We start from the raw sequence: 13372 nt of genomic DNA on the forward strand, positions 1-13372 counted from the left end.
ATATGGTTGCTTTGGTAATCATTAATTTGCAAAAAGACGGCACGCTGCATGATTCATAGCTTAATTTGTAGATAATATAAATGTTGGTGGGGAAAATGCTGAGAAAATAGGAGAAAGGAAACTTTAAGAGAACAGCTCTGCGGAAGCATTATTCAGTTAATTTCTAGCAATAAAAATAGGATTTTTCATAATGTTTTGCTTTTCCCTATTTTGTCCTCTTATTGCTATTTTCAGTTTGCCAATGGATGGACCTATGGTGAAACATTTTCTGAATCTGCAAAAGTGCAACCATTAATGAAACAATATAAGTTACTGTCTGAAAAGGTAAGGAATTTGTTCATGCTTGATCCAGGGTTGCTGAAACATCACTGAAAATATCACCTTGTGTTTACGTCATTTTAAGAAAAAAATATTTACACTATGTCAACTAAGGTGTGGTTGTTGCCTTCCTCAAAATCCTGAAAAGATATAGAAAAGTTTCATTGTATAATAAATAGGCCACTCAAACTTCTCCTCACATAGCTGAATCTACATGGCATAACTTATGGTGAAACTGAAGTGTGATACTGTCACTATAATTTTACAGTAACCATGAAGATGATTAGGCATCTAAAGACCTTGATATAAATGAAGCAATGCTGAAGGAACTGGGTTTGTTCAGTTTAAAGAATAGAAAGTTGCTGGAGATATGGTCTTGGTTTCCTGGTTCCTAAGCATTAGTTACAGAGAAGATGGATGTATTCTCTTCACAGGGGTGCACAGTGATAGGACAAGGGGCAATGGGTGTAAGGTTCTTTAGCAGAAATGCTTTCTGGAAATCCTTGTTATCTTGACAGCTTAAACATTGGAATAACTTGCCCAAAGAAGTGGTGAAATCACCTGCATATTGAAGGCATGACAGAACAAGACTTAGATAAACTGATCTTGATAGCCCAATTAGGTAGCTTATCTGACCTCAACAGAAGGTAGAGGCAGATGTCCAGAGTTCTCTTCCAACACAGACTTGTTTGTGGTTCTATGATTGTGGTTTTTTGGTTCATGTAGCAGATAAAACACTGTGTTACTCCTGATAATTACTGCTCCGCCTTTGACTTCATGTCTGAGAATGCTATTAACACAGTTATCACTGAGATCATCAGTTTCCTGCTGGGCCAGAATTCTTCTCCCCACCTCTGAAATGATAAATAAACTTTTTAATATCTTATATGATTTATTTGCATCATTTCAACAATGCTGGGCCATGATGGTTGAATTCAGTACATTTCTTTGCATCTCAGTATAAACAGGAAGAAGTCCAGTAGTTACTTTTTGCTCTGTACAGCTACATAATAAACAAGGTAATTATTGCATGCACATTCTTCTAGGAGAAAGAAATTTATCGATGGCCAATCAAAGAATCACTAAAAACTATGCTGGCATGGGGATGGCGAATTGAAAGAACACGGGAAGGAGATTCCATGGCACTGTATAATCGGACGCGTCGCATATCTCAAACCAGTCAAGTGAGCCACTTTGCTAAAAACTTTGTTTTATTCTCCATTAATAGTAACTGCCTTTTGAAAGTAAGCCTTTGAAATTTTAGGGCTCTATATGATCATATACATGCATATGAAAGTAATATCTCACATAGGAAGAAAAGCCTGGACTTTTTTAAAAAGTTCTTTATAAAAAACGTTATTTTTAAAGCAAGAGATACCTGTTACTGCATAACCCATAGAGGAAAGCCTATCAATGCTGCTTTTCTAGCCACACTTCTTGCATCAGTGGCTTGGCATCCAGGGAATCTCTGTCACTTTTTATCCTTCTTTGACCATTTGTGTCAATGTAATGATCAAACATGTGACAAATTTAGACAGTAAAAAGAAAGAATAAAAAAATGGTGATATTTTCTGGGTGGCGGGGAGGGACAGAAGGTAAAAGATAACTATTTGTAGATTCTAGTCTTAAATGCAGAAATAGGGTTGAAAAGCTAAATTCAAAATTTGAATTTTGCCTGAATTCACCTAAAACTAGATTGTGTGAGATTTTGCCTGCTGAGAAAAAAAAGTGTCTAGAAAATGCAGAGATTTAATCATAACTGTATCCTTATCCACAATAAATTCAAACCTTAAATGAGTTCGAGTGGAATTTGTATTTAAGTGAGAGGGATTTGTGTCTGATGGCCATCTGTCTTTGGGAACAAACTCTGTTGACCTTTGCCTAATTCTCACTGAAGTTTACCATCCCTGATTTATTTTCAGCTGGGCCACAAAGGATCCTTCTTCTCTCTGTAGATCTACAAATGACTTTTTTCTTAAGTTCCTTAATTACTTTCAGTATCTTGTTAATGTTAACTTCTTCATATTAAATTCTTGCATAACTCCACTGTTTTGCACATTTGTCATTCAGATCTCTGTAGATACAGCCCATGGTTACACTCCTCGAGCAATTGACATGAGCAATGTCACCCTCTCCAGAGACTTACATGTAAGTTAGAAGCACCTAAAATGCTTATGGTTTGTTTTACAATTTCATTTTTTCTGTTTTGCTTTCATTCTGGTGAGGGTTTTCTGGTCTTTTTCATTATTCTCTTTGATCCTCTGTGGCTTAAAATACATGGTATGTGTTGAAAACCTTCAAAATTTTCTTTAGTCCTGGATTGATTTTCCCAGTTCAGTTTGTGAACATTTGTCATTTTGAAGAGAATCCTGTTTAAAAGAGGTAGCAGCATCAATTTTTTCTGTTTTCCATTCATTTCTCTGTCATCTTTCCAAAACATATAGTCAAGGCTCTTTTTTTCTCTAAATGGAAGGAATCAGAATCAGAAACCATTAGGTAATGTGAATATTGAGAATGAAGGAATTGGAGGTGGCATTTTGACAGATGTGTTGGTAGATTGCTGTTATTTGGACCAACATGTTTTGATAATCTATGTTTCTGTCATTAGGTAGGATTTTTTTTCATGATGTTTGCTTGAGTATGGTGATAGGTTTTACAGTCTACTAATTTCCTGAGAGTATAATTGCAATGTAATGTATGCATATACTGAATTGTTTTAAATTAGTTAGTATGAGTGTTTGTACCAGTCTAGTGGTGGCAACATGGTGTTCAAAACTGACTACAATAGACTCTGGAAACACAGGGCTAACTTTGCCCATACTGAGCTTTGCCATAGTGCAAAAAACAAGCAGTGGTAGTAAATTAACTGGCTAACTGTGCAGTATATACTCTACTGTACCTCTAAACAAATTCTCACATTGGCTTTCCACTCCTTGATTTCCATCTTACAGTTTCCAGTTTTATAGTTCTAGCAGTTTTAGATTGCTGACTAGCTTAAAAAGAATTAACTGCCAGTAGATTGCTGATCATTCCAAAAAGTTCATAAAATTGTTTATTGAATAACTGCCTCTACCACTACATTCTTGTTTTAAACTGATGATAAAGATTCCTTACAATTATGACATTTAACATTTGTATAAACTCAGTATCGTTGAAAGACTTTGCAGACTTTATTTAATGCTCAGGAAACAACTCACCATGTGAACATCATCATAGTATTCTAATACAGTAAACAAAACCCAGATAAAATTAACCATCCTGTCACAAATCACATAGAAAGAGCACGGAAACTTCTGTCAGTCCCTTGCTTATTTTTTTATACTTTACCCTCTAATGCTTGTCATTACTTGTATTTCCATTGTAGCCCTTAGCTATAAGGCAGAGCTTGTTGCCTTTATGATTCATATGCCCTATGAAGAGAAGTCATCTTTGAAACCAGCATCTTTGAAACTAGCTTGTTATTTAAAAGCAAAACAAATTTAATTAAAATACACTTTCAGCTATTAATTGTCCTGATGCAGACATCGAGGAAATATCTGAACATGCTGGGTATTAACGAAATCTGAGTTTTAAAAACTAGCTGTGTAATTTTGAACAATTTAGAAAATGTTTAATATCATTCAAGTTGGAGTTCAGGGTTAGCTAGCAAGAATCACGACCATGTCCAAAACTGTAAGTCTGCAAAATACTCCTTATTTTGGTCTTGAGTCACCTGGTCACATTTTAGCTCCATGAACAGCTAGGTCTTGATCTAAAAACATCTTCATAGCACCCTGCTTTGCCAGGTGCTATGAAAACACAGACTACTCTGCCTCCTTCTAAGGTCCTATTTGGGATTGTCAAAATACCAGGATCAGAGTGTGCATGACAGAAGGCATCCAGCATACAGAACAGAAGAGATATCTGTCATAACGTATTCACTGGAAAAAAGTTTGTGATACAAATTGTCTAATGGAAAAATAAGATGTGGCTGAGAAGTTCCTGAATTCGTGAGTATTCTCACAAATAAAGAAATTGATATTGAGAAATACTCATCACTCATAGTCCTTACTGAAGATGAGAAGGTTTCTCTAGGTTCATGGAAGCAAAGTAAAGTGAAATCTGCAGAAAATTCCACCACTCTGTACAATTGGAGAGTATACAACCAGGAGGACAGTAGGTGTGGGTTTGAAAGGTTGTTTCATGTTGAAATACTTCCTACTAGGAGGCACTTGTTGCTTTTGCTTGGTTCAGGGTCTAGCTTCTAGTTTACTGGTTTGAAGGAGTTTGTTTTATAGGAAGAATATATAGACTTATTAATGCTCTAAAGTGGCTGGTGCTTTTAACAGTGTGGTCACACGAATGAGCAATATCATAGACATAGACATAACATAGAAGAAGCTCTATCTATGGGTTCATAGTTAATCTGCCACAGCCAGCAGTAACAATGTTGATTCAGTCTTCTGGCTTGCTGTTCTTTTTTTCCCTTGACAGTGTCTTCAGAGGGTTCTTGTTGACCTTGTTTTGAGAATGAAGTCCCCCATGTCACACCCCAGTACTATTTCCAGACTATTCTTCTCTTTGTCGTTCCTTGTTTTTTGTATTAGGAGTTTCTTCAGCGCCAGGTTCCTGACTCTTATACCTATGCCAATTCTACCCAAATTCTATATAATATTTTTTCAATAAAAACTTGTTTCCGGTGAACCATTACAGTGTAATTGTATTAAACTTCCTAGAGAACAAGACTTGTATATAATACCAACCAGAAACTTGTACTTCCTGACAGTTAATCATTTCAACCCATGTCACTAAGCTCTCCATTTTCCTAAGGCTATGGCTGAGATGATGGCTGAAAACTACCATAACATATGGGCAAAGAAAAAGAAAATGGAGCTTGAAGCAAAAGGTAATGTTAACTATAGGTATTTACATTATTTTATGTTCTCTGTGACTACCTTAGGTTATGCATTCGAGAAGACATTAAAAAGAAGAAAAAGGAACAGCAAATTTTAATTGATGAAGAAGAAACAGCAAAGCATCTATTCTTGATTGTGATTTTTAGTGCCTGAAAGTTGTTATAGTACCAAGTGTAACTGCTCTTGTTTAAGTAGTTTACCAGTTCAGATATATCAAGGGAAGGAAACGCAAAGGTTGTAAATAAATTTAAGCCACATTAATCCATTTTCCTTGTAGCATTAATCTTTCAGACTATTACCCAATGGACTATGATTTCATTTGTGTAGCTTCTTTTATTGCAGGTAGATCTAAAGGTGTTTACTAAGTACTGCGCATATCATGTGTTGAATTGACAAGTGGACCAACCTAGAGCAGATACTTGAATTCCATATAAAAATTGCTTGTGCTTCATGATTTCTGCTTACCTAAATGAAAAGCTTTTTCATGTCTTGTGTATCTTACTGTTTTTCCTCTGTGTTAAAATAATTCTTTATTTGTGTTAAAGCTGATTTTTTTTTAGATAACACTATATTTGCACATGATTGAAGCTAGGGTTTTACCTTATCTGAAGGTGTCTAGTTGTATACTGTATGCACCAAACTTGTTTGTTTTTTCTTTCTTGTTTTCTCTACAGTGCTTCAGTTTTTAAAAGTTGTAAAATTCCAGAAAAGGTATAGCAGTTAAGGTTTTATAAAAAAGTAAAGTTCTGTCTGGAAGTGCCTTTGACAAGTGCCATGCCTTTAATTATATTTCCCCTTAATATAGTTTTTATTTTATTCCTTTTCTCTGAAACCTTCTTCAGAATAAGTAGCCTCAGGATGGGAAGTTTGGGAAGTCATAGGCTACAGAAAGATGAGATATTTTAATGGATATACTGCATTTCACAGCTTTGAAAGCAGAATTTTGCCTGTGATAAGCACTTCAATGAGAATAATGTGTAGTATTTGTTGTGGTGTGCAGTATGAGAAGGCTGGAGGTGGCTATAAGTGATTGAAGGAGAGGCTTCTGATGAAGAGTTTTTGTGAGTGAAAAGTAGATGAATTTGTCGGCTGAGCAAAACTTGGCCTTCAAAAGCCGCGTGAGGGTTTTTCTCCAGTATATTCATATGCCAGTTTTGAAATATTTTTTTACCCATGTGTAAAGGACAGAAGAATAATGTGAACTCACATGCATTTTGCATATCTGTCTTCAGCTGTTAGGTGGTACAATTAAATCATGTTGGTGATAAGAGAGTAAAATCTAATCATCCCAGTGTTAAAGACTGTACTTCCTAAGACAAATCCAGACTAAACAAAAAACCTAACCCACCATCAGACTTGCCCACTAGGTTATCATTTTGCCTGTACTTGGATTCAAGCAGAATTAATGGAAAATTTCAGAATATGTAGCTTAAAAAAAATTATCCAGTGATATGTCTCCAATATTTTCCAGAGGGAATTTGTTCCTTTTTAAAAATATTACTATTTTTAGAGACTTTCTTTAGTGTTTTTTCATAGATAAATCTGATCATGACCTTTACAGTTTCCTGGGGTTTCAGAGCAATTGTCATAGGAATTTATTGTGTTATGTTAGGCAATGGTGATCTTAGAAGTTGAACTCCTAAGAATGCTGCTTTTTATGCAGATATTTATATTAACAATAGCAGCTTTACTTTCCTTCCAAATTAAATATCTACATTCAGTAGATATCAATACCTCAGATTTTTGTAAGCAATACAATGAAGTTTATTCTGTTTACCTCTGGTTTTGCAGCATTCTTTTGATCCTGCTGGACCATTGTGTGAACCATGTTTCAATGACGTATTCAAATTTTCTGTCTTTAATTTATTAATATAAAGTAGAACTGTATAAATTTAATATATTTTTAGATATGTGTATATCTTGCTAAACTTGATGAACCCTGTCATTAGAATGTTTAAAAGCAGGACTTGGTGTATGTCTGTACATTTGTTTATATCTTTGTTTTCTTAGGAGAAGATGTGTTATTTATTGAAATATATTCAGTTTCATTAAATGAAGTTGTAGGTATAATACGTTTGTAACAGTTAAGCATTTTTTTCTTAAGAGTTTTTGCAATAGGTTCAGCATATTTATCTGGTACTTGTAGCAAATATGTTAAAATTTGGTGTAACCATGTCCAAAGTTTCTATCTGAATACTTTTTAAGGTTTGTGTAAAGAACTGACAAGTGTATTGTTATTTCTGACTAGAAGTTACTGTAATGTGCTGTGTATTATTGTGATAGTACTTTTACCTACTGGGACTTACCATGTCAACAGATAGCTCTTTAATTTTTAATTCTCTTGATGCTCCATAGTAGGAGGAGGCAACCATCCCCTTCTTGTTCCTTATGATACACTCACAGCCAAAGAAAAAGCCAAGGATAGAGAAAAAGCACAGGATATTCTGAAATTTCTACAGATTAATGGATATGTTGTTTCCAGGTAATTCTCTGTTCAGTATTAATGTCACAGAAGGTTTCTGATAGTCCTCAGTGGTCTGTTTTGTTTTGTGGTTTGGTTGATTGTGGTGGGGTTTTTTGGTTTTTGTTGTTGTTTGTTTGTTGGGGTTCCTTCTATCAAAACAAAACTCTATGATCATTTTTATGTTTCAGTACCTGAATAAGGATGAGCTCCTTCATATAAAACATTGTAAGGAAGAGATGTATTACAGAGTTAGTGGCAGGGTTTTTGGAAGACATGAACAGAGTTCTCTGGAATCTCTACATGTTTTCTCCCTCCCTTCTCAACATTGTAGTCTGCTTTTTCTTTCTGGTGTGTCTCCATGTGTCCAACTGTTAGTGAACTTATTAGTTTTCTACAAATGACAGAATTATTAAGTCTTAGTTACAGGTTCATGGACATCTTCAAGGACATGTTCCTTTCTAAAGGAATTTCTAGACAATTGGTTGGATAAGACAGTTTTATTTCTAAAACACACAACTCATTTATTTCAATTGAGTTCATTTACAGCATTATTAAAATATTTCAGAAATGAAAAGTGATATTTTAAAATAACTTTTTAAGCAATCCACAGTGTAAGTGTAATAATAGTGAATAGTCTGCAGAATAACATGCATAATTCATTTTAATATGGTGTATTTACCTCCTAAATGTAGCATGAATAAAATTTTAGTTAATTTGGAGGCTTTTCTGCCTCATCAGCATGACTTAGGAAATCAGAATCACTAGAAAAGGCTGAAAGCGTATCTGCACCTTGCATGCCTTGAACATTAGTAAGTGAATGAAACAGTCACTGAGATCAATTTAAGTAATCATTGTGAATTAATTAGCCCAGCACATCTACTTAAAATCTGCCTACTTCCATTCTTTTCTATCACATGTGAATTCCAGCCTGTTTCTAGAGTCCGCAGTTAATAATTTTGGTAAAATCTTTCAGGGTAGCTGTAATAATTCAGTTTACTTCCCGTCAATGCAGTAGGATGTACAAAGAAGGATGTCAGACAGCAAAGGCTTCTTTCCTTATTCTCTGTCAAAATTATCAGCTGTATTCAGGATTGCATATTCCTTTTCCACTAACCCTTTTATTCCTGTTAAACACAAGTGAAAAGTGGCTTTTGGGGTTTTTTTGGGAGTGGAAGGCTAAGAGGGATAATAAGATGAGCATTAACTTGGACACACCCATTGTCTAGTAGCCAGTTCCTGTTACATCTGCATCCTCCCCTGCTGGTTAAACACAGGCCTTTCCATGAAGTTAAACTCAATGTACTTGCTGCAGCTTTGACAACTGCCTTGTCTAAACAAAAAAGGACGTGATGCATGGTTTTGGTCTGCTCACCACTGTACTTTCTGCCATGTATGCCTTGCTCACATATCTTTACAGTCTTTAGACAGTGACCATTCAGATCTCTGCACCTCCATGCAAACTGGGTTTAGGGAAGATAGAAACACTTGGCCCCTGCCAAGCATGTGGCAATCAGGCACACTCCAGCTGCTGGTGCAGAAGCCCTCACTCATCTTACTGACACTGCTCCTTCGCATTAGCTGGAATTTTTTTAGAACACAGCATTCCCACCCCAGTGGCAGGCAACTGGGACTTCCTGGAGTTGCTGGAGTTGCAGACACTGCTTTATGCCCTTGACTGTCTGACTGCAATGGCCACTACCAAATGCACTTATGGCAGTCCCCTGCTGAAGCTGCCACTCTGGGCTCAAGGTCTGGGCCCAGAGAGGTGTTCCCCAAAGCTGTGGTGTCTCCCAACTACTGATGCTTGAGACCTTCATTCACCCCATTTGTCACATACCTGGGTGCACCTATACTCCAAGCCTGACTCCAGTTCCTGGCCTAATATCCACTCATGCTGGTCCTGCCAGTATCTGCCATTTACTCCTGACAGCACATGGAATAATGAGTGACATTGCACAGAGATACAGGTATGAAAGCATTTAATAAGAATATAGGACAAACTCTAGTGATGAGATACAGGACTCAGTCAGTGAACTGATTTGACAGGCCACAGTTTACATGTGACCAGTTATTTTGAAATCTGTTTTTGTCTCTTCTTCACTTTGCTCTTTCTTGATCCTTCCCCACTGTATATTCTGTCATTGCTTTGTGTACTGAGCATTGGTTTGTGTACAAGTAATCCAAATCCTCATGTCCCTTCCTCTTAGGAATTACAAAGTTCAGGTGGCCCTCTCCAAAGCTGTCCCTGAAGTTTCTTAATAGTCCCTTAATTAGTAAACTTGAGACTTTTGTTCTCCAGTGTTGTCTCCTTCATCTTTTTTCTACCAGATTTGTGTCTCTAGGTTTTCTGGTTTGTGGTTTTTCTTTTATTACCCACTTCTGCATTGAGGAGGTCCTTGATCAGATAGCCTTAATGTAGCAGACATTATTATACCATTATTTGTATTGACAGCTGAGAAAGCTGTTTTATTTCCAGAATCTCTTTTTCTGAATCTGAACCCTACCATCATCAATATTTTAATTTAAATCATAAATGTGCAGTACACAGGCAGTTCTATTCTGTATATATGCAGTAGGTATACTTTTTAAACTTGCAACCTAGCTGAGTACTAATATAACTTGGTGCATGAGTCAGGGGGAGATGAGGTGTGACTGATTCCCTTTCTGTTTAAGAATAGCTTTTTCATGTGCCATCAATTAAGTCGTCATCCTGCATAAACAAGGCTTATGCCAGTGCCAGCTTGTTGCTAGGGATGTCAGCCCATGACATGGATTCACGCTTTGGAGATTCATTCTTGTGGAAAGAAGATGGGCTTTTTTTATATCAGACTAGTAACTAAGATGGATAGAACATGCTGGAAAAGTGATTCCATCATTTTGTTTTGGTTTTCCTCTGATTTTTCACAAATGCTACATAGCTATTCTGAACTTTTCTGTTAGCATGCAAACTTTTCAGGAAAAGTCATAGTGATGGATATTAGATTTACTTCTAGCTTGATTGTTTAAATTAAAATATTTTTCCAGCTTCAAAACTCCCTCACACAAGAATTAGTCCCTGGAGGGAAATGTAAGATAGTAATGCCTTACAAGTAATGGAAAGAAATTATAATAATAGTGGATTATTCTGCTTGAGTGCAATTTTTTTTCTAACCTTCTAGTTGGGAAATCTAGTTGTGTCTTAACAAATTGCTCAAAACCTAAGTAAGTGTAAGAGTACTGTCTACATGAAACACACAAAAAATTTTCTTATATTAACAAGCACATAATCATTACTAGAGAAAATTGTGTCAGACTACATGGAGAGGTAAAATGGCTTTGAGTCCTTCTGCATGTGTAAAAATTTACTCATTTCTTTTTACAGAGGACTTAAGGACCTGGAATTAGACACGCCTTCCATTGAGAAACGCTTTGCCTACAGTTTCCTTCAGCAGCTTATAAGATATGTGGATGAAGCCCATCAGTACATTTTGGAGTTTGGTATAGTAGCCCTTGCACATTTTTCAAAACAATTACTACCTAAGATGACTGATGTTATAAAAATGACCAGAAAACCTTTTAAATATTGGTACATTTCTGGACTAGTTTTCCCCTTAATCTTCTGTAGTAGATGAAGATCATGAATTTTGGAGTTACGCAATTGCCATTCATTCCAGTTTTTCATATTCATGCATCAGATTAAGAATTTACAGCCAAAATTTATGACTTTCATTCTTTGAAAAAGCAAACTAGCTGCCCCCTTGCATTTATGCATAAAATTACAATCTCTCACATGTGCACCTTAATAGTTGCTATTCACATGTAATCCCTTTTTCAGAGAGCAAATGAAACTGTCATTTGTACCATTCTGAAATTTTCTCTGGAAAAAGGGAGTAGAGAAATATCTTCAACAAACTCCCACAATGGGAATGTTCTTTCACAAATACCTGGCACATGTTTTGTCAACAGTGCTACGAAGGATTTAACTTTATCTGCTTTTGGTGAAGGTAAAAAAATACAAAGTTTGGTGACCCAAGTCAGCTTGGCAGTAAAAGCCAAAAAAACTGGCCAGGTGCAGCTTTTGTTGTGACCATAGGAGTTGCAATGACACGTAACATATACTGTGCCTCTTAGTCATATATGCTGTAAATGACAGTAACAGGAACATCAGGGAAATTGAATAAATCAATGCTCTTCTAAAAACCAATACAGTTTTAATGTGGAAATTTGTAAATTTTTTGAGCTATTCTATGCCGTGGTTACTTACAGTAACAAAAGTCTGGTCTTAATAACCCATCAGGTTACTTCTGCTGCTAATGCTTGGTTACCATGGCTTCATCATTCTTAATTACATAAATTTGGAATAACTGCAAGAATGATAATGATTAAATACTGAAACACTAGAAACATTGGTGGAACAAATACCATTCAAGTCCCTCAATAGATTAATGGAAAGAAGAAAATAAATAAATGATCATTTGGAAGCTGTATCAGATTTTATTTTGACAGAGATTTTGTTTTTTATAGTAAGGGAAGAGTGAAGCAATTTAAATTTCAGTTGGATAGATCTAACCATTAATTTTGTTCTTTAGTACAAAGTTCACAAATGAGGAATGAAAATTCATTAATTTGTGTTTCTCCTGGGAACAACTGGAGAAAGGTGCTAGAAGCTGAGTTCAGGCTTCCAAATGGTCACCTGTAACAGGAAAAGATAAACGTAGCACCAGATCTTTGTCTCACAAAAGCATCCATTTCTCTTTGGACTACAAGATGCCTTCACTTTTATGAAGATTTGGGCAGTTATTCTTTATGCATTTTATTTGCTGTTACTTTTCCTCTAACGAGGTTGTCATAAAATGCTACTTTAACTAGTGCATATACTGTTTGAGGTACCTTAAATCTACATCTGAAGATGACCAGTATTATTTGTGTACAGCGTACACTTCCTAAGAAAAATGCAGAGTAGACTGTAATTAGGATTTATCACAGGGAGCTAATTTTCTTCTCTCTGCAGATGGTGGCAGCAGAGGCAAAGGAGAGCAATTCCCATATGAACAAGAAATCAAGTTTTTTGCCAAAGTACGGTATATTTTTGCTTATTCTTTGTCAACATAGTGAGTAACAGAAGTGAGAATGTATTTTTTAGTGACTGTTATTGTTGTAGTGCTGTTTTTCTGTGTTTAATTAATTCTTTTATTAATTAAAACCAGCAGTAATAAAAATAGCTTGAAAGCAATGTAGGATGAAGTATAGATGTGGGAAGATTACAGGACTATAGTGTTTATTCTCATTATTTCCTGCTCCATGTTATGCAACTATTCATATGATGTTATTCGTAAGCTCCCTACATTTTCTGTTTTCTGGCTTAGCCTAATTTTGAAGATTTTTCTCTTTTACAATCTTCAGGCAGGTTTATGTGAGAAATAGTTATTGGAATGAAGATGGCTGTGTGCCTGTCAGTGTCATGGTAGTTATTTCTCTCATTTTAAAACCATGCTGTTGTCTCCATCACGGAGTCACACAGTGGCTGAGGTTGGAAGGGTCCTTTGCGTAGCAGTGTCAGAGAACCATGTCCAGACATCTTTTGAGTATCTCCAAGGATAGGGACTCCACAATCTCTCTGGGCAGCCTGTGCCAGTGCTCAGTCCCCCTGACAGTAAAAAAAAGTGCTTCCTGATGGTGTGAGAGAACCTACCATGTTTCAGTCAGTTGACTCTGG

At 36.0% G+C, this 13372-nt stretch overlaps 1 protein-coding gene across 1 annotated transcript in view; it reads left to right on the forward strand.

Moving 5' to 3' along the window:
• Positions 1–234: 234 nt before the first annotated feature.
• The window catches only part of LOC103622760 (ryanodine receptor 2), a gene marked incomplete at its 5' end in the record, with an annotated part of 108580 nt that continues 95442 nt past the window's right edge, over positions 235–13372 (forward strand). Inside the window, 7 exons of the mRNA XM_017744897.1 lie at positions 235–324; positions 1365–1502; positions 2389–2466; positions 5128–5203; positions 7569–7695; positions 11039–11154; positions 12668–12732. Coding sequence (XP_017600386.1) covers positions 235–324; positions 1365–1502; positions 2389–2466; positions 5128–5203; positions 7569–7695; positions 11039–11154; positions 12668–12732 — 690 coding nt within the window. The remainder of the gene's footprint in view (positions 325–1364; positions 1503–2388; positions 2467–5127; positions 5204–7568; positions 7696–11038; positions 11155–12667; positions 12733–13372) is intronic.

Source organism: Corvus brachyrhynchos, unplaced genomic scaffold, assembly GCF_000691975.1.
Source record: "Corvus brachyrhynchos isolate BGI_N302 unplaced genomic scaffold, ASM69197v1 scaffold879, whole genome shotgun sequence".
Classification (NCBI taxonomy): domain Eukaryota; kingdom Metazoa; phylum Chordata; class Aves; order Passeriformes; family Corvidae; genus Corvus; species Corvus brachyrhynchos.